This window comes from Carcharhinus amblyrhynchos, chromosome 20, assembly GCF_965287045.1.
Source record: "Carcharhinus amblyrhynchos chromosome 20, sCarAmb.v2.hapA, whole genome shotgun sequence".
Classification (NCBI taxonomy): Eukaryota; Metazoa; Chordata; class Chondrichthyes; order Carcharhiniformes; family Carcharhinidae; genus Carcharhinus; species Carcharhinus amblyrhynchos.
In genome coordinates, this window is record NC_137343.1 from 14710722 (window position 1) to 14737404 (window position 26683).

At 43.7% G+C, this 26683-nt stretch overlaps 1 protein-coding gene across 2 annotated transcripts in view; it reads left to right on the plus strand.

Annotated features, from left to right (window-relative positions):
* The window catches only part of coro1cb (coronin, actin binding protein, 1Cb), a 207604-nt gene that overhangs the window by 143750 nt on the left and 37171 nt on the right, over positions 1 to 26683 (plus strand). For both annotated transcript variants that reach the window (XM_080208128.1, XM_080208129.1), the window contains exon 4: positions 22298 to 22427. In XM_080208128.1, coding sequence (XP_080064254.1) covers positions 22298 to 22427 — 130 coding nt within the window. The remainder of the gene's footprint in view (positions 1 to 22297; positions 22428 to 26683) is intronic.

Below are 26683 nucleotides of genomic sequence, written 5' to 3' on the forward strand. Positions count from 1 at the left end.
GTCACGCTGCAACTTCTGACATCCCTCCAGACTATCCACAACACCACCAACCTTCGTATCGTCAGCGAACTTACTAACCCATCCCTCCACTTCCTCATCTAGGTCATTTATGAAAATGACAAACAAATAAGGGTCCTAGAACAGATCCCTGGGGCACTCCACTGGTGATCAACCTCCATGCAGGAAAAAGACCCATCCACAACCACTCTCTGCCTTCTGCAGGCAAGCCAGTTCTGGATCCACAAGGCCAAAGCCCCTTGGATCCCATGCCCCCTCACCACCTCAAGAAGTCTTGCATGGGGGACCTTATCAAACGCCTTGCTGAAGTCCATGTAAACCACGTCCACCGCTCTTCCTTCATCAATGTGTTCAGTCACATTCTCAAAGAACTCAACTAGGCTCGTAAAGCACGACCTGCCCTTGACAAAGCCATGCTGACGACTCCTGATCATTCTAAACTTCTCTAAATGCTCATAAATCTTGTCCCTCAGAACCCCCTCCATCAACTTACCAACCACTGAGGTCAGACTCACCAGTCAGTAATTTCCCGGGCTATCCCTGTTCCCTTTCTTGAAAATAGGAACCACATCCACAATCCTCCGGAACCATTCCCGTCTCCATTGACGATGCAAAGATCATCGCCAGGGGCTCTGCAATCACTTCCCTCACGTCCCACAGTAACCTGGGGTACATCGCATCTGGTCCTGGTGACTTATCTATCTTGATAGAATTTAAAAGTTCCAACACATCCTCTTTCTTAATGTCCACGTACTCAATCTTTTCAGTCTGCCGCAAACCTGTAGTACAACCTCCCAGATCACTTTCCACCATGAATACCAAGGCAAAGTACTCATTAAGCACCTCTGCCATTTCTTCCGGTTCCACACAGACTTTTCCCCCTTCACCTTTTATAGGTCCTACCCCTTCTTTTCTCATCCTTTTACTTCTCACATATTTGTAGAACGCCTTGGGATTCGCCTTAATTTTACCCGCCAAGGCCTTCTCATGTCCCCTTCTGGCTCTCCTAATTTCCTTTTTAAGCTCCTTTCTACAAGCCTTATACTCCTCTAGATCCTTATCATCTCTTAGCTCCCTGAACCTTTTATACGCCTTTCTTTTCTTCCTGACCAGGTTCACCACAACCTTTGTGCACCACGGCTCCTGCGACCTTGCAAAACCTCCTTGTCTCATCGGAACGTTGTCGTGCAGAGCTCCAGTCAAACATTCCTTGAAAATCCGCCACCTTCCTTCAGTACTTTTCCCCAAGAACACCACCTTCCAGTTTACTCGTCCAATTGTCTGCCTGATGTCACCATATTTTCCCCTTACTCCAGACAAACACCTTCCTAGCCTGCCTGATCCTATCTCTTTCCAATGCTATCGTGAAGGAGATAGAATTATGATCTCCATCCCCGAGATGCTCTCCCACCGAGAGATCCGTCACCTGGCCTGGTTAATTAGCCAGCACCAGGTCAAGTACAGCCTCTCCTCTCGTAGGCTTATCCATGTGCTGTGTCAGGAAACCCTCCTGAACACGCCTAACAAACTCCTCCCCATCCAAACCCCTTACTCTAGGGATATTCCAGTCAGTGTTTGGGAAATTAAAGTCTCCCATCACAACAACTCTGTTATTACTACATTTCTCTAGGATCTGTTTCCCTATCTGCACTTCAACTTCTCTGTCACTATTGGGCGGCCTATAGAAAACACCCAGCAAAGCTATTGACCCTTTGCTGTTCCTAACTTCCACCCACAGAGACTACGTAGACAGTCCCTCCACAGCATCCACCTTCTCTGCAGCCATGACACTGTCCCTGATCAACAGTGCCACTCCGCCACCTCTTTTGCCCCCCTCCCTGTCCTTCCTGAAGCATCTGAATCCCGGCACCTGAAGTATCCAGTCCTGTCCCTGAGACATCCAAGTCTCTATAATGGCCACCACATCACATTCCCAAGCAGCAATCCACGCCCTAAGCTCATCTACTTAGTTCACTACACTCCTGGCGTTAAAATAGACACACCTCAGACCCTCGGTGTGGGCACTTCCCTTCTCCATTACCCGTCTAACCTCCCTCTCATACTGTCTACAGTCCTTCTCTACCTGGGAGCTAACCTCCTCGCTGTGTCTCCTCATCTCTATTCCCTCCCCCCAACCTTTCTAGTTTAAAGACCCCCCCCCCCCACCACCACCACCACCACAGTAGCCCTAGCCAATCTTCCCGCCTAGATATTGGTCCCCTGGGATTCAAGTGCCACCTGTCTTTACTGAACAGGTCACACCTGCCCTTAAAGCGGTCCCAATGATCCAGGAACCGGAATCCCTGCCCCCTGCTCCATTCCCTCAGCCACGCGTTCACCCTCCACCTCATTCCATTTTTGCTCTCACTCTCCCGCGGCACAGGCAGCAATCCTGAGATTACTACCTTCTCATTCTTCTTTCTCAGCTGTCTATCTAATTCCCTATAATCCCTTTTCATGACCCTTTCCCTCTTCCTGCCTATATCAGCAGTACCTATGTGAACCACAGCCTCTGGCTCCTCACCCTCCCCTTTCAGGATGTCTGGGACGCGGCCAGAGACATCCCAGATCCCAGCTCCAGGGAGGCAAACCACCATCCGCGACTCCCGTCTGTGTCCACAGAAACGCCTGTCTGGTCCCCTCACTATGGAGTCCCCTATTAACACTGCCTTGCTGCTGTTTTCCTTACTTTTTTGAAGTACTAGGTCAGGCTCAGCTCCAGAGACCTGGCCACCGCTTCCTCCCCCAGGTGAGCTGTCCCCACCCCCCACTCCCAGCAGTACTCAGACAGGAGTACTTATTTTGAAGGGGGACATCCACCAGTGTGCTCTCCATCACGTGAGCTTTCCCCTTCCTAACCGTTACCCACTTGCCTTCTTCCCGTTGCCCCAGTGTGACCACTTGCCGGTAGCTCCTGTCAATTATCTCATTTTCTCTAATGAGACGAAGGTCCTCGAGCTGCAGTTCCAGTTCCTTAACCTGGTCCCTTAGGGACTGCAGCTCCACACACCGAACACAGATATGGATGTCTGGGAGATCCAGGTTTGCATCCTTCTTCCCATGATTTTGCTCTTGGTATTATGGTTTAGGTTTTATTACCAACGAGACGCATGACTAATTCATCCATTGCTGAGCTAATAACATCAAGAGCAGTCCCTTCCAGTCTTCCAGACCCACAAAATTCAAACAGGAAATGCCAGCAAATAAGAAATACAACCACATATAAGATCGGGTTGGTTGTGTTTCATAGGCTACAGGTTGGATTCTGACACTCGGCAGATTTTATAACCAACATAGAAAGGGAATTCTGACATCGCATCAGTCCTCAATTGATTTTCAACCTGCATTGCAAATTGAAATGACTGATTTCCTTAGTTTATGCTCACTCTACTGACTAAAAAATGATAGTATTTACAGGAAAGCACATGTTGTTAAATTCATCGCATCACCCCATTGTTCAACCTCGGTGATTTAGTTTGTCCAACAATCGTGAGGTCTTATTTGCCCACCGTAGACTTTAGCACTCATCTGTGTTTGTGGAGTCTTGCATAAACTGCTGGCAACATTCCAGTTTGCAATCATTTTCTGTGGGGAGATGTTTCATAAATCCAAGAGGTTTTCACTTTAAAGTGTTTTGCTGGAAATAGATTTAGTACAGGAAAAGCACTTGGAACTTTACCCATAATTGCTTTGCCATGAAATGGAAAACCCATTATGCTTTTAGACAAATTTGCACTCCTGAGGGAATTCGTTGTACATTATCTGTTGTGGACACAAGCACATAACTGACCTTTAACAATCGAGCGGTGTCACTGGGATTTCAGATAGAAGATCAAATACAAAATACAAATACAGTGACCATGTGTAATTTTGTTTTATTTTGCACGCTTAAATTTGAAAAAAGTTTTAAAACTGCAATAACTATTCTGTTCTTCCAAATTTGGGAGAGTTATGAGGTTCTGGAATTTACTTGGGTTGGCAATTCAGTCAGCAGCTGTCAACGTTCTCGATCAAATTGGAGAGGTGGATAGAACACTACAGCACAAAAAGGCCCTCCGGCCCACCAAGTTGCGCTGATCATATCTATACCTACCAGGCCTATCTATAACTCTCAATCCCGTTAAATCCCACGTACTCATAAAAGACCCCAGCGAGTTTGCCTCTACCACCACTGATGGCAGCCGATTCCACTCACTATATTCTCACTGTGTTCTTAAATAAATTTTGTTTGATAAAAGCTTCCTAGAGCATCACTTGAGTCATACCTGGAGTGCACCACTTTACACTTACCCTAATGCCAAAATCAAAGCTAAAACTTGGGGTATAGGCTAACTTCACAAAACATCTTGGTGGTTCTAATCTGGACCTTAATACTAGGAAGCTCTGAAGAAAGCTATGATCAAAACTCTTTGCTTGTCTGCAGAGTAAATGTCAGCAGCATTACCATGTGTATAATTATCTGCATATGATAGACTTTATTGTGCTAGTAGCTGCCTTGTGCAACGCGCTCAAATGATTTCAGTTAATCCCACAAAATCACTGCCTGCACATCACCTTAATATTATCCAGTACAAGATGTTTTTTAAGTTACAACTCCGCTTGGAAAGGGAACGTAAAATCTCTAGCTGGTTTTTAATTTGTTTGTATATTAAATCAAACAGCCATCAATTGTTACACTTTACCGCCACCCTCGTGACAAAGGTTGAATGGTGTGCAAAGTCACTGAACAGTAGTGTAGCATCTGCCGTGTTGCAAGTGCATCTGGCGTCTGTCTGTAATTAAACTAATTTGCACTTGTAAATAGTAATCAACTGTTAATTAGGCCTATATTTTCCCAGTTGATACAACAAATATTCCTGGCAAGTTTCGTAATGATTTTGTTTTTTTAACTTAAAACTAATGTTGCAATCTTGTTTCCATCAAGTTCTTGTCTTCTGTACCTACAAAGATGAGCTAGAACTGACAATTGATTCAAATTACGTGCATGGTAAAGGGGCTGATGACCAATTGATCTGTCACGGTTGTTTGGGGTGTTACAGTGGTTAGCACTACTGTCCCAAAACACCAAGAGTCCAGGTTCAATTCCCAGCTTGGGTCACTGTGTGGAATTTGTACATTCTCCCCATATCTCCATAGGCTTTTTCCAAGCATTCCAGTTTCCTCCCACTGTCCAAAGATGTGTGGGTTAGGTTGATTGGCCATGCTAAATTGCCCCTTTGTGTCAGGGGGATTAACTTGGGTAAATGCATGGGGTTATCTGGATAGGGCCTGGGTGGGATTGTGGTCAGTGCTGACTCGACTCCCTCTGCACTGTAGGATTCTATGATGCAATGGGTTGGTTCACAACTTACGCTATCAGCATCACAAAATGCATTCTTTCATGAGATGTGAGTATTGCTGGTAAGACCAGCATTTGTTGCCCATTCGTAATCACTGTTGAACTGAGTGGTTTGCTCTGCCATTTCAGGTCACTGTTCAGAGTCACATATTGGCAAACCAGATAAGAATGAGGGAACCAAAAGGGTTTTTGCAACAATCTGCAGTTTCACAGTCATCATTATGAGAATAGCTTTCAATTTCAAATTTGTTAGTTGAATTTAAATTACATCAGCTGCCATGGTGGGATTCCAACCCACGTCCCCAGAGCATTGGCCTGGCCACTGGATTATTAGCCCAGTGACATTACCATTATGACATCTTCTCCTGTTCTCCCCACCCCCATCTTTGTGTACTTGTTCCCCTCTTTTCCCCAACTTACCACCCTTTGCCCCCAAGCCACCATTGTCCAATTCTGTCGTATGTTCTAATTGTGTTTAAACTGCATTCATTTTCTTTTCCTCCTACACTAAGCTGTTCTAACATCATACGTGGCGCGGTGCCAAGTTTTGTTTGCTAATAAGAACATAAGAACATAAGAAATAGGAGCAGGAGTAGGCCATCTGGCCCTTCGAGCCTGCCCCGCCATTCAATAAGATCATGGCTGATCTGTCGTGGCTCAGTTCCACTTTCCCGCCCTCTCCCCATAACCCTTAATCCCCTCTCTTATCAAAAACCCATCAACCCGCTTCTTAAAAATATTTAGCGAGGCAGCCTCCACCACTTCAACGGGCAGAGAATTCCAGAGATTCACCACCCTTTGAGTGAAGAAGTTCCTCCTCAACTCCGTTCTGAACCGCCCCCCCTTTATCTTGAGGCTGTGCCCCCTAGTCCTACTGTCTTTTTTGAGCGGGAAGAGTCTTTCCACCTCTATCCTATCCATCCCATTCATCATCTTATATGCTGCTATGAAGCACCATGGGATGTTTTGCGATGTTAAAGACACTATATATAAATGCTAGTCATATTTTGTAGTCCCGTTCTCAAGAGAAATTGACTTGAGTTTTACAGTGTGTAGTGAGCTTAGCAAAGCATTTGGTTGGTGATGATGCTGTGGACAGAAGTCTGAGTTCCATAATCATATCACAGTGTCACCACCAAGCATTTGTGTCTGCTGACATTGCCATCCAAATGTGCTGCTAATCTACCTTACAAAGTTTTTGTCCTAGGCCAGGAGGACTGAAGGCAGGGAGGAAACCCAGTGAGGAAGGGGTCACCTTTGCTGCTGGTCTGTGAAATCAGTCCATTTTATAAACCAGCCTGCCCACTTGATGTGCAGCACAGGAGATTTAAGTGAAAGGAATAAAGTAGTCAAAACAGAAATCTGGCAGGTTACCTGCTGTAAAAACCCAAGCTCCTTGAGTGGAAAGGACACAATGACATGTTGTGTTCAGTGATGCTATGTAGATTTGTTTCAGTATTTATTCTCTTACGTAGGATATATAGGACAAAAATCAAGAATTCAGCCCAACCAATCCATTGCCAGTGTCCATGCTCCACTTCAGCCGCCACCTATCTTTCTTCTTCTAAATCAGTCAACGTGATTCTCTACCATTTGCTTCAGCAACTCCATGATAGCAAATTCCACATTCTCATCACTCTGGATAAACACACGTCATCTAAATTCCCCATTGTATTTATTAGTGACTATCTTACATTGACAACCTCTAGTTATGTTCATCCCCTCTATCAAATCTTCCATCATTTTTAATACCTCTGCCACCTTTCAGCCGTTCTTTTAAAAAGAGAAAAGAGACCTGGCCTACATCCTTTCCTAATATAGGCTCACATTTCTAATACCAGCTTTGTTACATCCTTTTCATGCCCTCTCTAGTGCTTCTATGTCCTTTCTCTAACTTAGAGATTTGTTAATCTGGGCAGTGCTGCTGAGTGGCAGCCGGGATCTTTCCCATCACAAACTAACTAAAACTTGCTGATGGATAAACTGGAAATGTTGCCAGTTGATGTAGATCAAAATGGCTGATGACTGTGTAACTTTTTATCTTCCATTTCCAGACTGAATTCAGAACTAGCTGAGGAGCAGAGAGCAAATAAATTCCAGACTCTCAGACTTGGACGGGATCATTGAGTGCCGTTGATACTGTGGTTGTGTGTGAGGCAGTTATGTTGTGGTGCAAGTCTTAGAGAGCAAATTAACTAAGCTTCACAATATGCAGCAGGCCTTTGTGAAAACTACCTGCCTTGTATGTAGAGCCCAAGGTGTTCTCTGCATACCGTGCTGTTTCTGACCACTGTGGTATAGTGTAGTGATATCATACACAAACCTTTGCATTATTTCCAAAGGGACATTGTGATAAACACTACAGAAACATTTGCCTTTGAAACTCCTTTTCCTTTTTCTTACGCCTTGAGTTGTGCTCAGAAGGTTCAGCAGAGAAGTGCATCTGTAGTAAGACCACAATTGTTCGAAAGGGTGTTTGGATCGATAGTTGCACAATGGAACTTTCTAGTTAGAAACTTCCAAACGTTGCCAGTGACATTTTTTTGGGTGGTGATATTTGTTAGAAGTGGTGATTTATTCATCATCGTGTCCAATTCAGTTTGATGCCAATACATTCACTGTGCAGGCATTAAAATCTCACGTGCTGCATTCAGTGAATGGGTCACACAAGAGAATGAGAGGACTTTTTTCTTCTGTTCCACTGAGGTGAGAAGTCAACTTGAAACATTTCAGCTGATCTTTCATCCAGTCTTGTGTTCCATTTATCTCTTAACCTAGCCTGAGTTGGATGTCCAATATTTGTACTAAGGTGTAGTTAAATTCTTTTCTTTTGATGAATCTGTGTTTCATACACGTTCACTCTGGTGACAGAATGAATAGGCAATTTTTCAGGCCTCTAATAGTCTATTTTGCAATCAGGATCATGAATCCATTGGATCCTTCTGTGAGTGTAACTAGACCTAGTGCTTGCATGTCAGAAGCTCTTACTCTAAGGTCTAGCTTCCCTGCTCTCACTCTATCACTTTTTCTCTCTTTCTTTCTCTCTGTTTCTTTCTTTCTTTCTCTCTCTCTCTTTGTTTCTCTTTCTCTCTCTCTCTCTCTCTCCCTTTCTTTCTCGCTCTGTCTCCCTTCCTTTCTTTCTCTCTCTCTCTCTCTCCCTTTCATTCTCTCTCTCCGTTTCTTTCTCGCTTTCTCTCTCTCCGTTTCTTTCTCGCTTTCTCTCTCTCCGTTTCTTTCTCGCTTTCTCTCTCTCCGTTTCTTTCTCGCTTTCTCTCTCTCCGTTTCTTTCTCGCTTTCTCTCTCTCCGTTTCTTTCTCGCTTTCTCTCTCTCCGTTTCTTTCTCGCTTTCTCTCTCTCCGTTTCTTTCTCGCTTTCTCTCTCTCCGTTTCTTTCTCGCTTTCTCTCTCTCCGTTTCTTTCTCGCTTTCTCTCTCTCCGTTTCTTTCTCGCTTTCTCTCTCTCCGTTTCTTTCTCGCTTTCTCTCTCTCCGTTTCTTTCTCGCTTTCTCTCTCTCCGTTGCTTTCTCGCTTTCTCTCTCTCCGTTGCTTTCTCGCTTTCTCTCTCCGTTGCTTTCTCGCTCTCCGTTTCTTTCTCGCTTTCTCTCTCTCCGCTTCTTTCTCGCTTTCTCTCTCTCCGTTTCTTTCTCGCTTTCTCTCTCTCTCCGTTTCTTTCTCGCTTTCTCTCTCTCTCCGTTTCTTTCTCGCTTTCTCTCTCTCCGTTTCTTTCTCGCTTTCTCTCTCTCCGTTTCTTTCTCGCTTTCTCTCTCTCCGTTTCTCTCTCTCTCTCCGTTTCTCTCTCTCTCTCCGTTTCTCTCTCTCTCTCTCTCCGTTTCTCTCTCTCTCTCCGTTTCTCTCTCTCTCTCCGTTTCTCTCTCTCTCTCCGTTTCTCTCTCTCTCTCCGTTTCTCTCTCTCTCTCCGTTTCTCTCTCTCTCTCCGTTTCTCTCTCTCTCTCTCTCCGTTTCTCTCTCTCTCTCTCTCCGTTTCTCTCTCTCTCTCCGTTTCTCTCTCTCTCTCCGTTTCTCTCTCTCTCTCCGTTTCTCTCTCTCTCTCCGTTTCTCTCTCTCTCTCCGTTTCTCTCTCTCTCTCCGTTTCTCTCTCTCTCTCCGTTTCTCTCTCTCTCTCCGTTTCTCTCTCTCTCTCCGTTTTTCTCTCTCTCTCTCCGTTTCTCTCTCTCTCTCCGTTTCTCTCTCTCTCTCCGTTTCTCTCTCTCTCTCCGTTTCTCTCTCTCTCTCCGTTTCTCTCTCTCTCTCCGTTTCTCTCTCTCTCTCCGTTTCTCTCTCTCTCTCCGTTTTTCTCTCTCTCTCTCTCCGTTTTTCTCTCTCTCTCTCTCCGTTTCTCTCTCTCTCTCCGTTTCTCTCTCTCTCTCCACTTCTTTCCTCCAGCTAGCACTGGTGGCAAGTACTCATTGAAGTGTATATGCCAGGGACAGTTGTCATCGTGACTTACTGAAGTGGACATTAGAGTATAGGAGCTTCAGTTCACTGGTCATTGTGAAGGATATGTCACCCAAGTATTATACTGGGTCTAAACAAATCATTATATTCCCACAGAATGTTTCATGATTACAAGATATCCTGTTTTGTGGCCTGGCTAAGACTTATCTTGACATTCCAGCCATGGTGGGCAAACTTAAATGACAAGGGTCTCTGGGAGTCCATCCTGTTTACTTGTGTTCCCTTAAAAGGTGAATTCTTCATGCTCCTGAGAGTTGCATGTGACTACATTGATCCCACTTAACAATTTGGGTTTTTCCAGTGTGTATTTATTTCACTTAACTTGAATGCAGTCTGACACACTCACTGCCCATCATTAGTTATTTTAAATTCTGCCTAACACTAGCTTTCCATGCACACAGATACTGAGCAGAGTAGTTTTCTGCCAGACTTCTCAACTGTGGTGAGCTAGAATCTGTTTCCCATTGTGCTTGGAGCCCATTTCATCACTGGTTCGGAATTCCAATGCATTAAACATTAGCATATGTTCATAGTTTGATGTGTTTGTTACACAGTCTTTCAGACTTGGGTATCTGGGTCTTCAACTCTTTAACTTCACCCGTTGAATTTCAATAGGATATGTTCCCAGGCTGAAAGCTACATGTGAGTTCAGGAAATGGGCTGCATTTTTATTTGCATCTCTTATAGATGAGTTGCTGTAGGTTTTTTAAAAAAAAGTTGATTGAAGTTAAATTTTCAATACCCGTGAGGTTACAAAGGTACACTGCTCGGTTGAGAATTATCCATTGCTTTAATTTAGAGCCAGATGAACTAGTTATTTGTGTTTAACATCTGCAGCATTGGTTCAAAGGATGACTCAGGATATGAGTCACTGCATTGTCTTTCTCCCCCTGGGAAGTGGATAGATTGGAAAACCTGAATAGGACTTTTTGAAAGAGTGCAGCAAAGAAACAGGTTTATTCCCAAAATTTTGCCAATTTTTGTCCACTCTCATATGACAAGGTACCTCACAAGAGGTTATTGCAGAAGGTCAGGGGACATGGAGTTGGGGGTAGGGTGTTAGCGTGGATAGAGGATTGGTTGTCAAATAGGAGGCAGAGAGTGGGGGTCAATGGGTGCTATTCGGATTGGCAGTTGGTGACTAGTGGGGTGCCCCAGGGGTCGGTGCTGGGGCCTCAGCTATTTACCATTTATATAGATGATCTGGAGGAGGGAACCGAGTGCAGGGTGTCAAAATTTGCTGATGACACCAAGATTGGGGGAAAGGCAAATTGTGCGGAGGGTGTGGAGAGTCTGCAGAAGGATCTAGATAGGCTGGGCGAATGGGCCAGGAAATGGCAAATGGAATTTAATGTTGGCAAGTGTGAGGTGGTCCACTTTGGTAGGAAGAATGGTAGGAAGGACTATTACTTACGTGGCGAAAAGCTGCAGCAGGCGACAGTGCAGAGGGACCTCGGGGTCCTTGTGCATGAGTCACAAAAACCCAGCTTGCAGGTGCAGCAGGTGGTCAGGAAGGCGAATGGGATGCTGGCCTTCATAGCGAGGGGGATTGAATATAAAAGTAGGGAGGTCTTGCTGCAGCTGTATAGGGCATTGGTGAGGCCGCAGCTGGAGTACTGTGTGCAGTTTTGGGCGCCGCACCTGCGCAAGGATATTTTGGCCCTGGAGGGAGTGCAGAGGAGGTTTACTAGGCTGATACCGGAGTTGAGGGGATTGAGCTATGAGGAGAGGCTGAATAAACTAGGCTTGTACTCGTTAGAGTTTAGAAGAATGAGGGGAGATCTCATTGAGACGTATAAGATGATGAATGGGATGGATAGGATAGAGGTGGAGAGACTCTTCCCGCTCAAAAAAGACAGTAGGACTAGGGGGCACAGCCTCAAGATAAAGGGAGGCGGTTTAGAACGGAGTTGAGGAGGAACTTCTTCACTCAAAGGGTGGTGAATCTCTGGAATTCTCTGCCCGTTGAAGTGGTGGAGGCTGCCTCGCTAAATATTTTTAAGAAGCGGGTTGATGGGTTCTTGATAAGAGAGGGGATTAAGGGTTATGGGGAGAGGGCAGGAAAGTGGAACTGAGCCACAACAGATCAGCCATGATCTTATTGAATGGCGGGGCAGGCTCGAAGGGCTAGATGGCCTACTCCTGCTCCTATTTCTTATGTTCTTATGTTCTTATATATAATAGCTACTGACATTCAGATGAGTTGGCTGGACTGCTTTATCTTTCAAGATTGTATCTCACCTTTCTGCTGTCTGTGTCACTTGCCATCATGTAATTCAAATAAACCCTTCCTGGCCAATATGACTCTCCCATTAAAAGGAAGTATTCAACCTAGATCCACACAGCCCATTCACTAGTTTGTTCTAACCTTATGGTAGAAAAATGGTCTTGAGGTGAACTCAACTCAAACAGAGGATCAGAGTGGGCAAGACAAGACACTTAAGGAGGCTCACTCACCAACTTGCTGTCCCAGAAGCAAATGTCAATACACAAGAGAGGAAGAAGTCAACTCAACCATGCCATGCTTCAGAACATGGTCACGTAAACTCCGGATCTGGCAAGAAAGAGTTAATTTGTTTGTTAAGAAACTATGGGGTCCAAACCAAGTTGGTAGGTAATTGTATCCAAACTGGGGGATTGCGAGACAGTTCAGCAAGCTAAGCTTGGCCATCATTCAACTGTAGTCCAAAGGTTGGCGGTAAATGTCAGATGAGTCCTTAGTGAAAATTTTTAATTCCCCTCTGGCTATGGGGAAATTCCAGAGGATTCAAGGACAGCTAATGGAGTTCTACTTTTCAAAAAGGGTGGTAGAGATGAACCAGGGAATTACAGACCAGTGAATCTCATGTCAACAAGAGGGAAACTATTGGAGATAGTTCTGGAGGAGAGAATTAATCTCCATTTGGAAAGGCGTGAATTGATATGGGATAGTCAGCATGGCTTTATCAGAGGGAGGTCATACACTCAATAATTTTTTTGTAAATTCTATCAAATTTGTTAGGTATGGATGAGGGAAGTGTAGCTAAATGGATTTTAGCAAAGCTTCTGACAAGGTCCCATATAGGAGACTGATTGAAAAGGTTAAAACACATGGAATTCGGGAAAGCTTGGTGAAATGGATCGCAAACTGACTTAATAGGACACAGAGTGGCAAAGGGTGGTGATAGAAGACTGCTTGAGTCACTGGAGGCCGGTGTCCAGTGGCTTACTACAGGATTCAGTGTTGGGTCCCTTATTGTTTGTTTTATACATAAATGATGAAGATAAGAATGTGGGGGAAATAATAAATAAGTTTGCAGATGACACCAAGATTGGTAAGAGGGTTAATAGTGAAGAAGATCGTCGTGTGTTACAGGAAGCTATATATGGAATGGTCAGATGGGCAGAGCATTGGCAGATGGTATTTAACCAATAAGTGTGAGGTGATGCACTTTGGAAGAAGAAACAAGACAGGGGAGTATTTAATGAATGGCAGGACACCGATGGGTTTTGGGGTTCTTATTCACAGATCCCTGAAGGTGGCAAAGTGGGTGAATAGGGTCATTAAGGCACATGGAACGATTGCTTTCATCAGTCGTGGCGTAGAGCATAAGAACAGGGAGGTTATGTTGCAGCTGTACAAAATTTTGGTTAGGCCACAACTGGAGTACTGTGTGCAGTTCTGGTCACCTCACAACAGGAAGGATGGGATTGCACTAGTTGGGGTACAGAGGAAAATTATCAGGATGTTGCCTAGGATGGAGCATTTGAGCTATAAGGAGAAACTAGATAGGCCTGGATTTTTTTTTAGAGCAGAGAAGGCTGAGGAGGGGTGGGTAGGGTCATGATTGAGGTGTATAAAATTGAGGGGTTCGGACAGAGTGAATAGAAAGCAGCTGTTCTCCTTGGTTAAGGGCTCAATCACATACTTTTAGGGTGAGGGCCAGAGTTTCAGAGGAGATTTGAGAAAGAAAATCATTGAGCGTGGTGAGAATCTGGAATGCACTGTTTTATGAGGATGGAAGGCTGTTTGAGTAACTGGAGGCTGGTGTCCAGTGGCTGGAAACTTCACCTGCTTCCTATTCACTGTCCAAACCCCTCAATCTAGTACACCACAATCGTGACTCCCCACGCCCCACTCATTTTAAACCTTTAAAAAGAATTTGGATAAGCACTTGAAATATCAACATTCAAGGAAATGGGACAAGTGCTGGAAAACCAGCACGACTTTAGTAATAGTAGTTGTTGGTGCAGACTCGATGGACTGAAGGGCCTTTCCTGCACTGTATGACTCTATGGTTATGACTCTGTCAAATGAATTGCGGGTAGAAGATTAATGATTCATCTGGTTCCTTGCTGTGGGTTGAGGTACCGACCCCAGTCACTATTCTTGCTTTATCATCAATGCTGTTTCCTATTCTGATCACTATTGTTTATTCAAATGTTCAGGGATACCTGGATAAGCAAATGTTTTCGCTTGGAACTGAAAGTGTTGTTGCTGAAAGAGCGCAGATGCTGCATGTGGAGCTGGTGTTCTGTCTCCAGCTCTCAGCTGCGTATAGCTGATGAACACTGCTAATTCAGCATGTGTGAAGCTGAAGCAACTCTGATCTGTTTGTTGGGAAAGGGCCATTCTTCGTGCTGTCAAGTCTTAAATTAGAAAACCAAGGTCTGTTAGCACCGTGCAGTGGATGCAAATTAACAACATCGATCCAAATTTTGTGGCCCCTGAGGCTTCATTAGATCTTGTACCCTCCTGCTGTAAATTACGAAGTTACTGGTTTGACTACTTGACTACATCACTGCCATCCGCTGTTGGAGGTCTTTCTTCCTTACAAATTAAAACAAACAGATTGTTGGTCCTGACTGGACAGTGTTCAATGTTAACATTGCAACACTCCTAATCCCAAGTATCCACTCTTTTCCAATATTTATTTTGCTTCATCCAATTGCCTGACTAACTTATTCCTAAGATATGGTTGACATGATTTCTCCTTCGGTAATACTCTAAAATAATGTATTGCAGACTCCCAACCTTCTGTGTATAAAGAAAGGATGTCCCCCCTCTTTCTGAAAACTCTTGTATTTGATTTTTGCCTTTAAAAGACAGGAAATAATTTTTACCAATTCCTCCCCTCCTGCAGTGATGGGATCCTGCTGCACAAATTTTGAGTTTTTATTTATTTATGGATTTGATGTCGCTGACTGGGCTGGCATTTTTTTGCCCATCACTAGTTACCCTTCAGAAGGTGGTGGTGAGCTGTCTCCTCAAACCGCTGCAGCCTCTGAGATGTACATACACCCACAATACTGTTAGGAGAGAGGGCCAGGATTTTGACCCAGCAACTGCAAAGGAACAGTGATATATTTCCAATTCAGGATGGTGAGTGGCTTGGAGAGGAACCTCCAGATGGTGGCATTCCATTAGCCCTTTGCTAATTTGTGAAGTGGCCTTCTGGTATATGATAGTATGAGCAGGGTGACCTTGCAGAAGGGTGTAAGACAGTTGAAGAAGTGGGAAAGGTAAATCCAAAACATTGTTTAAAACTATATAATCTTTCCTCATAGTCCACCCTCAAGTCCAAGGAACATCCTGGTGAGCTGCCTCTGCACCTTCTCCAAAGCTTTCTGCATCATTCTGGCAGCGTGGTGATCAGAACTGCACACAATATTCCAAATGTGGCCTAACCAAAGTTTTATATAACTGCAACATGATTTCCCAATTTTTGTCCTCAATGTCCTGTCTGATAGAGGCAAGCATGCCATATGCTTTCTTAATCACATTGGCCATCTGTGTTGCCACTTTTGGGGAACTGTGGACCTGCCTGCCCAGATCCCTCTAAGTCAATGTTCCTAAGGGTTCTGCCATTGACAGTGTAATTCACACCTAAATTTGATCCTTAAATTCATCACCTCACATTTTGTCCAGATTAAACTCCATCTGCCATTTCTGTACCCAAGTGTCCAATCTATCTATATCCTGTTGTATCCTGTAACAATCCCCAGCACTTTCAGCAATTCCACCAATCTTTGTGTCATCTGCAAACTTACTAATCAAATCATTCACATTTTCCTCCAGATCTTTTATATATGCAACAAATAACAAAAGTCCCAGCATTAATCCCTGCAGAACATCATTAGCTACAGACTTCCGGTGTGAAAAACACCCTTCCACCACTACTCTGTCTTCTATAACCAAGCCAGTTCTGTATCCATCCAGCCAATTCACCTTGAATTCCATGTGATTTTAATTTTTGTGCCAGTCTAGTGTGCTTTATGTACATTAACTCTAGTTTAGTGTGTTCACGTCCATTAACAATTCCTCAGATGGTGGAGCAGTCTATAGCCGCATGTCTCAAGATGTAGAAAACAGTCAGGCTTGGGCTGATGTGTGGCATAAGTGTTAATCGCTACTTGAGTGCCAGGGTATCGACTCTGTCCAACAAGAGACCTTAACCCCCTTTGACATTCACTGGCCTTGCCACATCCTAGGGATCGTCATTGACCAGAAACTCACCTGGAACCAGCCACAGCAGTTAGAACAGTAAAGAACTGGTGTTCTGCCGTGAACAACTCCATTCCCAATTTTTCAAAATTTGTTTGCCATTGTGGATTGAATATTCTTGACTCGAAGGTGGAGCTGCAACAACAGACAAGAAACCTGAACCATCCAGACAGAACAATCTGTTTGAATCAGTACGTAACTCACCAACCTTAAAAAAAAAATCCATCCTGATCACTGTTGACACACCATGGCTGCAGTGTGCACCATCAGGCTCTGCAGCACCTGCCAAATCTATGATCTGTGTCATCGAAAACAACAAAGGCAACAGGTGAATGAAAACAACATCACCTCCAAGTTCCCCTCCAAATCGCACACTGTCTTGATTTGCACATTAGCAGCCATTCCTTCCTCAACACTGGGGCAGATTTCTTGAAGACTTTTGCCTAACAACATTGAGGGAGCACCTTTACTGCATTGACTGCCGCAGTTCAGGAAGGCCCATCACCTACTTGGGTTACTGCAGATGGGCAATAAATGCCAGTCTTGCCATGAAGCCTGCATCTCAAGTGTGAATAATATGCAATAATAAAATCAAACACTTTGAGGACACATTGAAAATTATTTTCAAAGATCGTGTAACATAGATTTCCAGATATAAACACAGAAGATAAGAGCTGGAGTAACCCATTCGGTTCCTCAAGCTTGCACCATTCAATATGATCATGGCTAAAACTCTATCGCAACACCGTACCTCTGTTCTCTCCTTGTACTCTTTAACACCTTTCGTGTCTAGAAATTTGTCTTACTTCTTCCTCAAATATTTTCAGTGACTTCGCTTCCACTGCTTCTGAGGTAGCAAATTCCATCGGTTCACCATCCTCTGAAGAAATTTCTCATCATCTCAATGTTAGATGGCCTGCCCTGTATCCTGAGACTGGGACCTCTTGTTCTAGAACCCCCAGTCAGGGGAAACATCACCCCTGCATCCAGTTTGTCCAGCCCTGTCAGATTTTTATACATTTCAATGACATCCCCTCTCATTCTTCAAAACTCCAGTGAACACAGGCCTAATTCCTTTGTTTGAATAGAGGGGAGTACGGTAGGATGAGAGAAGAATTGGCGAATGTTGACTGGGGGAGCACGTTGGAGGGAGGGTCTGCTGAGGAGCAGTGGAGGATCTTTAAGGAGATCTTTCTTGGTGCTCAGCAGAAATTTATTCCGATGGTCAAAAAGGACCGTAGGAGGAGAGGTAATAAGCCATGGATAGTGAAGGAAAGTGTTAAATTAAAAGCGGAGGAATTTAGAGTAGCTAAGAGTAGTGGGCGAGAAGAGGATTGGGAGAGGTTTAAATGTCAACAAAGATTGACAAAGAAGTTGATAAAGAAGGGCAGGAGAAACTATGAAGCTGGGCTAGTGCTTAATATAAAAAAGGATAGCAAGAGTTTTTATAAATATATAAAAAGGAAGAGGCTGGCTAGGGTGAACGTTGGTCCTTTAGAGGATGAGAAAGGGGACCTAGTGGTAGGGGATGGGGATATGGCTAAGGTATTGAATAACTTTTTTGTTTCTGTCTTCACGGAGGAGGACGTGAATAATTTGCCGGGTGTTAGCGATGGAAAGGTGGTAGGACTGGAGGGTCTTAATGACATTACTGTTACTAGAGAGGCAGTGCTTGACAGACTGGAGGGGCTGATTGTGGACAAGTCCCCAGGACCGGATGGAATGCATCCGAGGGTTCTGAAAGAAATGGCGGAGGTGATAGTGGATGCCTTGGTGGTTATTTTCCAGACGTCGCTGGATTCCGGGGAAGTGCCGGAAGATTGGAAAACGGCTAATGTTACGCCATTGTTTAAGAAGGGTGCCAGGCAAAAGGCGGGGAATTATAGGCCGGTTAGTTTAACGTCTGTGGTAGGTAAAATGTTAGAATCCGTCATTAAGGAGGAAATTGCGAGGCACCTTGAAGGGAATTGCTTGATAGAGCAGACGCAGCACGGTTTCATGAAAGGGAAGTCGTGTCTGACAAATTTATTGGAGTTCGATGAGGATGTGTCTAGGGCGGTGGATAGAGGAGAGCCGGTGGATGTGGTCTTTATTGATTTTCAGAAGGCATTTGACAAAGTACCTCACAAGAGGATATTGCAGAAGGTCAGGGGACATGGAGTTGGGGGTAGGGTGTTAGCGTGGATAGAGGATTGGTTGTCAAGTAGGAGGCAGAGAGTGGGGGTCAATGGGTGCTATTCGGATTGGCGGATGGTGACTAGTGGAGTGCCCCAGGGGTCGGTGCTAGGGCCTCAGCTTTTTACCATTTATATAGATGATCTGGAGGAGGGAACCGAGTGTAGGGTGTCAAAATTTGCTGATGACACCAAGATTGGGGGAACGGCAAATTGTGCGGAGGGTGTGGAGAGTCTGCAGAAGGATCTAGATAGGCTGGGCGAATGGGCCAGGAAATGGCAAATGGAATTTAATGTTGGCAAGTGTGAGGTGATCCACTTTGGTAGGAAGAATGGTAGGAAGGACTATTACTTACGTGGCGAAAAGCTGCAGCAGGCGACGGTGCAGAGGGACCTCGGGGTCTTTGTGCATGAGTCGCAAAAACCCAGCTTGCAGGTGCAGCAGGTGGTCAGGAAGGCGAATGGGATGCTGGCCTTCATAGCGAGGGGGATTGAATATAAAAGTAGGGAGGTCTTGCTGCAGCTGTATAGGGCATTGGTGAGGCCGCAGCTGGAATACTGTGTGCGGTTTTGGGCGCCGCACCTGCGCAAAGATATTTTGGCCTTGGAGGGAGTGCAGAGGAGGTTTACTAGGCTGATGCCGGAGTTGAGGGGGTTGAGCTATGAGGAGAGGCTGAATAAACTAGGCTTGTACTCGTTAGAGTTTAGAAGAATGAGGGGAGATCTCATTGAGACGTATAAGATGATGAATGGGATGGATAGGATAGAGGTGGAGAGACTCTTCCCGCTCAAAAAAGACAGTAGGACTAGGGGGCACAGCCTCAAGATAAAGGGGGGGGTGGTTTAGAACGGAGTTGAGGAGGAACTTCTTCACTCAAAGGGTGGTGAATCTCTGGAATTCTCTGCCCATTGAAATGGTGGAGGCTGCCTCGCTAAATATTTTTAAGACGCGGGTTGATGGGTTTTTGATAAGTGAGGGGATTAAGGGTTATGGGGAGAGGGCGGGAAAGTGGAACTGAGCCACGACAGATCAGCCATGATCTTATTGAATGGCGGGGCAGGCTCGAAGGGCTAGATGGCCTACTCCTGCTCCTATTTCTTATGTTTTTAATTGACCCAATCTCCCCATACAGCAATCCTGCCATCCCAGGAATCAGAATGGTGAATGGTTGCCACACTCCCCCGATGGCAAGTATATCCTTTCTTGGGTAAAGAAAACAAAACTGCACACGCTGCTCCAGGCGTGGTCTTGCCAAGGTCCTGTACAGTTGCAGTAAGACATCCTCTTGCAGTGAAGGCCAACAATGGTATGGAAATCTTGGAATGACTGAAAAACAGTTTGGTATTGCATTTGGGTGAACGTCATTATCTTTCTGAAGGGGTGAATTAAGATATGAAGGAACCTTCTCATCCAACATGGGTTGAGATAGTAAGTGTTGGCAGCTGCCAACGTATCACACACCCACACACTTTCCAACAGGGTTCACTCAGTTATCATAGAGCATGGGAACGATGGCTAATTCCGCCTCCCCATCCACCCTCCCTTCACGTGGGGCACTAAGGGAAAACATAACAGCAGTTTTTTTGGCAAACTAGACAGTTAGCTCACCACATACTGGGGCACAAATCCTGAGATCTTCTGAATTGTAAAGTTGCCAACCAGTAGCTATCAGAAGAGTACAGTGGGGAGCAGACCTAACCAACTCTGTTTAATATACTGCAAGTTCTGGCTAAAGAATAATCTCCTTAAAAAGTTTGAGATTTTGTGAGAAGGTTTGGAATTATGAACTCTGTGTAGCTGCTGCAATTAAGTATATTCTTGATGATGTGAAATTGACCCACCGAACTGACCAGACTTTAATCCTTTCAGGAAGACTTTTTGACCTGTTGGAATGGACTAACTTAACAGCATATCTGTTTGTTTTAAAGTTGCTGCACACTCCCAAGATATGACAGTTTGATATATTTTGCAATTTATTGGCAATATCCTGAGTCACCTGAGCACTGAAACATTCTGATTTCACGACTCCAACAGAACAAGAAAATAATACATGCAGGAGATATGCCTGCAAGATGAGGGTCTGGTATATGATAAATCAGGTGACATGTAAGGTATGATGTGTGTGCCTTAAGGGGAATGTTTAGCTCATTAGTTAGCTCTGAATGCTATAAATGAATCGTATAGGTCGGTTGTATCTTAAAGTTGACTACAAAATGATTATTACACATTACAGAATGATTGCCTTTATTTTCTGCATTTCTTTTTAAAATCCTTGCTGTGATAATGTTAGCAGGAGTCTTCATATTTGTCTCACCAAAGAGTACCTCTGAGTATGCTTGGCTTACCTCTAACCAGAAAGATTATAGTGTAAAGAATAGTGAATTGAGAGATTTGATCAGCCTTGGAAACATTCAGGACTAATATCAGGGAATCCTCCTCTCAAGTGATTTAATATGTGAAATAACCTTATTGGGGTTGTGGAAGTAAAGTTCCTAGGTAGATTTAATAAACCGGTAGAACTATGATGGAATGGACTGTAAATTTTTCTTTTGCAGATGGACATGCATGGCTGGCCTGAATGTTTGCCCTCGCCCATATCCATCCATAGAATATTTCGTAGTACACAGTTTAAGATGAACCAGGCATCATATTTTTTGGGAGAGTCCTGATTTCCCCTATTGGCATGAACCAATTATATCAATAAATTGCTTTGAGATTATAGAATTGCCATTGATGCACATTTCAAAATTTAAAACCTCTTTCAGTTTTTGTGTTGTATGGTGCACTTGTGTGACTAAATCGGCCCTGTAGTACGACAGAGTGCTGAAAATACTTGGGCCAGGCAGCATTTGTGGAGACAAACAGTTTAATGTTTCAGGTCACAAATTTTCATGAGATATTCTGATGCAAGATCATCAACCTTAAAAGTTAACTCTTCCCCTCTCTACAGATGCTGCCTGACCTGTTGAGCATTTCCAGCATTTTCTGTTTTGATTTGAGATTTGCAGCTTCCGCAGTCGTTTGCTTTTTGGTTCTATAGTGTGCTGAGCCCTGAGTAGTGGAATTCTGCATTGTGTGGGAGTTCCACAGTACTGCAGCAATAGACAATTTAAAAAATTAACTCAGCATTATTTCTCTGAGCAGATTATCTCTTACAGAACTGGGGAACAGCCACATAATCTAATGATAGTAAAAACTGCATTGTTAGCTTATATGGATTGTTGTCATTGAACAGAGAACTTTTAACACTCATTGGAGAGACCAGATTTTGTCCCTTTTACATAAAATTACACGGAACTTTCAGCACAAACAGGCTTTCTGCCCCAAAATTCTTCGTAATTTTGAAGATCACCCCTTCCTTTGCTATTTAGTCTCAATTCTACCATCATACAAATCTTTATTACACTTTCAGTAACTTTTAAACTTATACAACTTATTCACTCCACTCTTTACTGGCGTTCTCTCTTGGGTGCTTGTGTATATCTGCAAGCACATGCCTGACCCGTCAATAATTAGTTAAATTACTGCTTATCTAACTAACATTACTTGTGTAATTCAGTTACACAATGTAATAGATAGCTTGTTATGGTGGAAACAAATATTTCTGATGGCACCTGATGGTTATGCCCTTGGGGGTGTTGAGCAGAAATCCAGGCACAGCTCAGTGAAATCTCTTAAATATCCCACGTGTTGGTTGCATCTCCTGACTTTACAGTTTTTAAATCTGATCAGAATTAGAATGTGTGTGCAGTTTGTATTGAGGATGACGTCCTGAGCTTTCATTCCACTTCAGTCTGGCTTAATTTACCTTTTACTTTTCTGCAAATAGATCTGGCAGATCCCGGAGAATGGACTGACTGTCCCCATCACAGACCCCCTCATCGTTTTGGAGGGACATGCCAAGAGAGTTGGGATTATATCTTGGCATCCGACTGCACGCAATGTTCTCCTCAGTGCAGGTGAGACGATCTCTCTCTCTCTCTCTCTCCTGCTCTTGCTGTCACACTTGCACCCACTCCTGCTCTTGCTGCCCCCCTTCCATTCACTCCCACCACTCACTCTCCCTTCTCCTCCCCCTGTTCATGCTGCCCCTGTCCTCGCGCTCACTCACTCGCCCCCACTCACTTCACTCTCACATGTTAATGCAAATATGTAATAGGAATTTTTTTAACAATACGGCTTTGTTTTATATTGTTATACCTGACTATTCCTGTGCAAATTCATCACATTTGTATGTTTTGTTAAATCTAAACTCATCTCTCTCAGGCTTGAATCCATGCATTATCTCATAAGCCCAAAGTGAAAAAACGCAATGCCTCACTTATCCTTTATTTGGGTTTTAAGGTGCTTTATAGCTGTTGTTTGCAGGAACCCTTGCAGCAGCCACTTTCCATTTCACTCTCTTTGACACTTAAGAGATTATGCAAATTCTATAGGTTACATGTGCTCTTAAAATAATTTTGTTGAACTGACAAAATTTCAATGATTCAGACTTTATGGATAGTAATGCTTGAGTTCCTTTCATCAAAAAAAAATACCATTCACTAAATGTGAGCGAAACCCCTTGCACTCATTAGAACCTTTTTTCCAATAAAGTAGGCATGGAATTGCGCATTACTCTCGCTGACTCATCTGTAAGTACTGATGTGAGACCTATTACTTATACATTTCATTAAAAGTCTTGCGTCCTCAAGTGATTTCCTCTGCATGTCTGGCTTTCATTCCAAAATGGAGATCCAGAGGCCTCTGCACACCAAAGTGTGCCTTAGCTAGCTCTCACTAATGAAGTATTTAATGAGGCCACAATAACATCAAAGCATCCCTGATTTCTTTAAAGGTCTGTGAAGCTCATTAAAGGGGAGCTTTTTTTGATCAAGATTATAGTTCCCATAAATAGGCAGTGGTTTGATTTAAATTGCATTGAGCTGGCCCGAGGAAAGGTGTGTATTTTCTGCCAGTGCAAAGTTTTCCAGAGATTTCTATATGAAAACTTTGACTTTAAAAGACAGTAAGTCTAACCAAATATGATTTATACCCCAACTGTGCCCCAGTGATTGTTGGTATGTGCATTGCAGGGGTGTGGCGTTGATTAATACAAACCAGGCAGATTCCAGATTTGATTTGTGCTGATCTGACTCAGAGCTGTTGTAGAGGTAGCACACTTGAGGTCAGCACCCCTAAGGGTAAGGAGTGAATATCGACACTGGTTCTCACATCTGACTGTGCTGGGATATGCATGGGTGTGGACGTGGTTGAGGGCTAAATTGTGTGCTGCGGTGCCTCCTACCTGATGCTTATCAATTAGGTAAACACATGAAGGATGGAAAATTCTGAGGTAGGGTATGATAGCAGATATGGTGTTTCACTCTGTGAAGTATGCTTTCCAGAATCTCAGAATTGTTACAGCACAGAAGGAAACCATTTGAGCCATCTAAACAATGTTAAAATTGGTGTTAAGAACAGCACTTATATATACAAAACCAGTTTAGTGTTTCTAGCAGTGTACAAAACTAACGTAGAAGAAATCTGTGCCAGAACATCCTGCCTCAAATCAGAAGACATTCTGACTTAATTTGACTTGTTTGTGATGCATATGTTAGGGTTACGCACAAATAAGTGGGTGTGGGAAGCCTGGCATTTTAAATCACACACAAATTAGACTATAAAAGTAAAAACTGTTTTTAGAATTTGCTGTTTGATTCCTGTTTTGTTAAGTCAAATTTGATTATCCTCACCCCAATCGGCAAAGGTTAAAGCTCAGTATCTTGGCAAATTGAGGGTGTGCTCTGCAAACCGTCATACGCAGCCAAATCCATGTATGGAGGCACTCTTTTCCAAAGTTTCCCTTGATAAACCCTCCAATAAATGAGTAACATTAGTTCCACACTCTGCTATGTGTCATCTATATAGCTGTGGGGTTGGTTAGGAATATAAGGAAGTCATCTAGAGGTTAAAGAAAGCTATCATTTGGCGAGGTGTTAGAAAGAGAAGAAATGCATTTACTTGGCCTATCTTTGACCTACTATTGGACTGTGGTCCATCAGGTGTGGGACAATATGATTTGTCACTGATGTGCCATTTCCTCCTACAGTTTAAAGGGGTGACAGACTGTAAAAGTGGTGTGTCATAGTCTGAGGCAGTTCATAGGTCCTTCAGATCCGATCACTCTTGATGTAGAATTCCTAGCTGTGTTCTGGTAATTTGTACCCCAGGATTTATTTCCTGCCCCTCCCCCCCAAACTGCGTTTTATTTTTACTGGGCCCTTTAATTGATTGCACACTTGGCAGCACTACTGTAACGTACAAGTCGCTGAGAAAATTGTGTTTCCTTATTTTACCAAGTGTACAAAGTAGAGAATGTGGTAAGGTGATAAGTCTCTCCAGATCTACCTCTCTTTAGTTGTATTTTCTCGATTGAGTAAACCATTGTAACAGCTGAAGTATTTACCAGAGGGGTTTCATTAGTGATCTAGGTTGATGGAGCTACAGAAATGGAACACAAATACTATGGGTGATAGCATCAGTAACTTGCACAACGTGCCCCATATTGCAGAAATGAAAGTCCCATGTAACACAAAAAAGTTACATGTGATCAAGGCAGAACCTTTAATCATACATCAGCCTCCTGAAAATTCCAGTTTATACCCTGGATTTGAATGAGTTGAGATGGTGATCATTTTTCTAATGAGACCTCAGGATTTAATTTTGACTCCTGGTGTGTAACAGTGCATTACCTCAATGACACTACAACAGAAGGCAATGTTTGAACCCTTGGGGAATCTACAGTTCAGCAAATAAATGGAGAATGATATGAATTTATTTTCTTTCCTGTCTTCAGTAGCTCTCAGACCTTCCAACACTTACTATTTCCTTCCCAACCTCACCAGTCCTTACCTCCCTTCGTCCCCTTATCCAAGCCTGGAACCCGGAGTGTATCTGAACAGTAGGTTCTTGTTGCAATTCGATAGAGAATGGAGGGGAAACTGAAGAATTAAACTCGCTTTCTCATTGCTGGCCTTTTCATCTTCTGTTCAGTACCTTTGTTCACATAAGAGCGCTGCTTTTATTAAGAGACTGTCATGCACGTGCTACTGTGAAGCAATTCTTTGCAGTCTTTCTCATGCTGTAGTGATGGACCTATCTCGATCCATTTAAAACAGTGAAGCTTTGATTCCCTGCAGCTGTCTGACTGTGAAAGAGAGCAGTATTGTCTATTGAACATGCCTCAATACCAGTATTGCACTGTATCATTTTCTTCCCCACATCACCCCTCAAAAAGGGAGCAGGCTAGTTTTGGCATCCTCACCACTACCTTGTCTGAGTCCTAAGTCAACTTGTATCAAAGATTAAAATTGAAACCTTGCTGATTCCTGTGGATCTTTATGACACAACACAGTGCATTTACTCAATAATATATAGTGGTGTGTCTCTGAATTAATGTTGCCATCCCACATTTGGGCTACAATTTGAGGAAACAACTTTTTTTAAACATTGAATTTACAGAACAGGAACAGCTCATTCTGCCAAATGTATGGGCGGCATGATGACACAGTGGTTAGCATTGCTGCCTCACAGCGCCTGGGATCCAGGTTCAATTCTGGCCTCCAGTCACTGTGTGGAGTTTGCAAGTTCTCCCTGTGTCTGCATGGGTTTCCTCCCACAGTCCAAAGATGTGCGACTCAGGTACATTGGCCATGCTAAATTGCTCCTTAATGTCGGGGGATTCAGCAGGGTAAATGCATGCAGTTATGGGAATAAGGCCTGGGTGGGACTGTTGTTAGTACAGGCTCGAAGGCCTCTTTCGGCACTATTGGGGTTCTATGATTTTACTCAATGCCAGGTGTTGTTCTACATAAGACGCCTGTGCCCGTCTTTCTCTCATCCTATCAGCATATTTTTCCAATCCTTTCTCCTTTATGTACTTGATTTTTTTCCCGTTTAAACACAGCAGACTTCTTTTGTTGTTGGGAGTAAAGTTGATCGCTATTTTGGAAAAGCTTAAAACGAGACTGTTTTATACCTATGACTTTTGAACCACCTTTACTGCTTCCTTATTTTGTGCATTCACTTTCCATCGTGCACATGCCCTTTGAACATGTAGACAAGGCTGTAACACTCAATTCTCATTAATGGCGTCATTCAATGCTCCTAGCACAAAGCTTTTATCAATGCCACCTGTTACCTCCAAGTGGAGTCCCTACCCACGATGCTTACC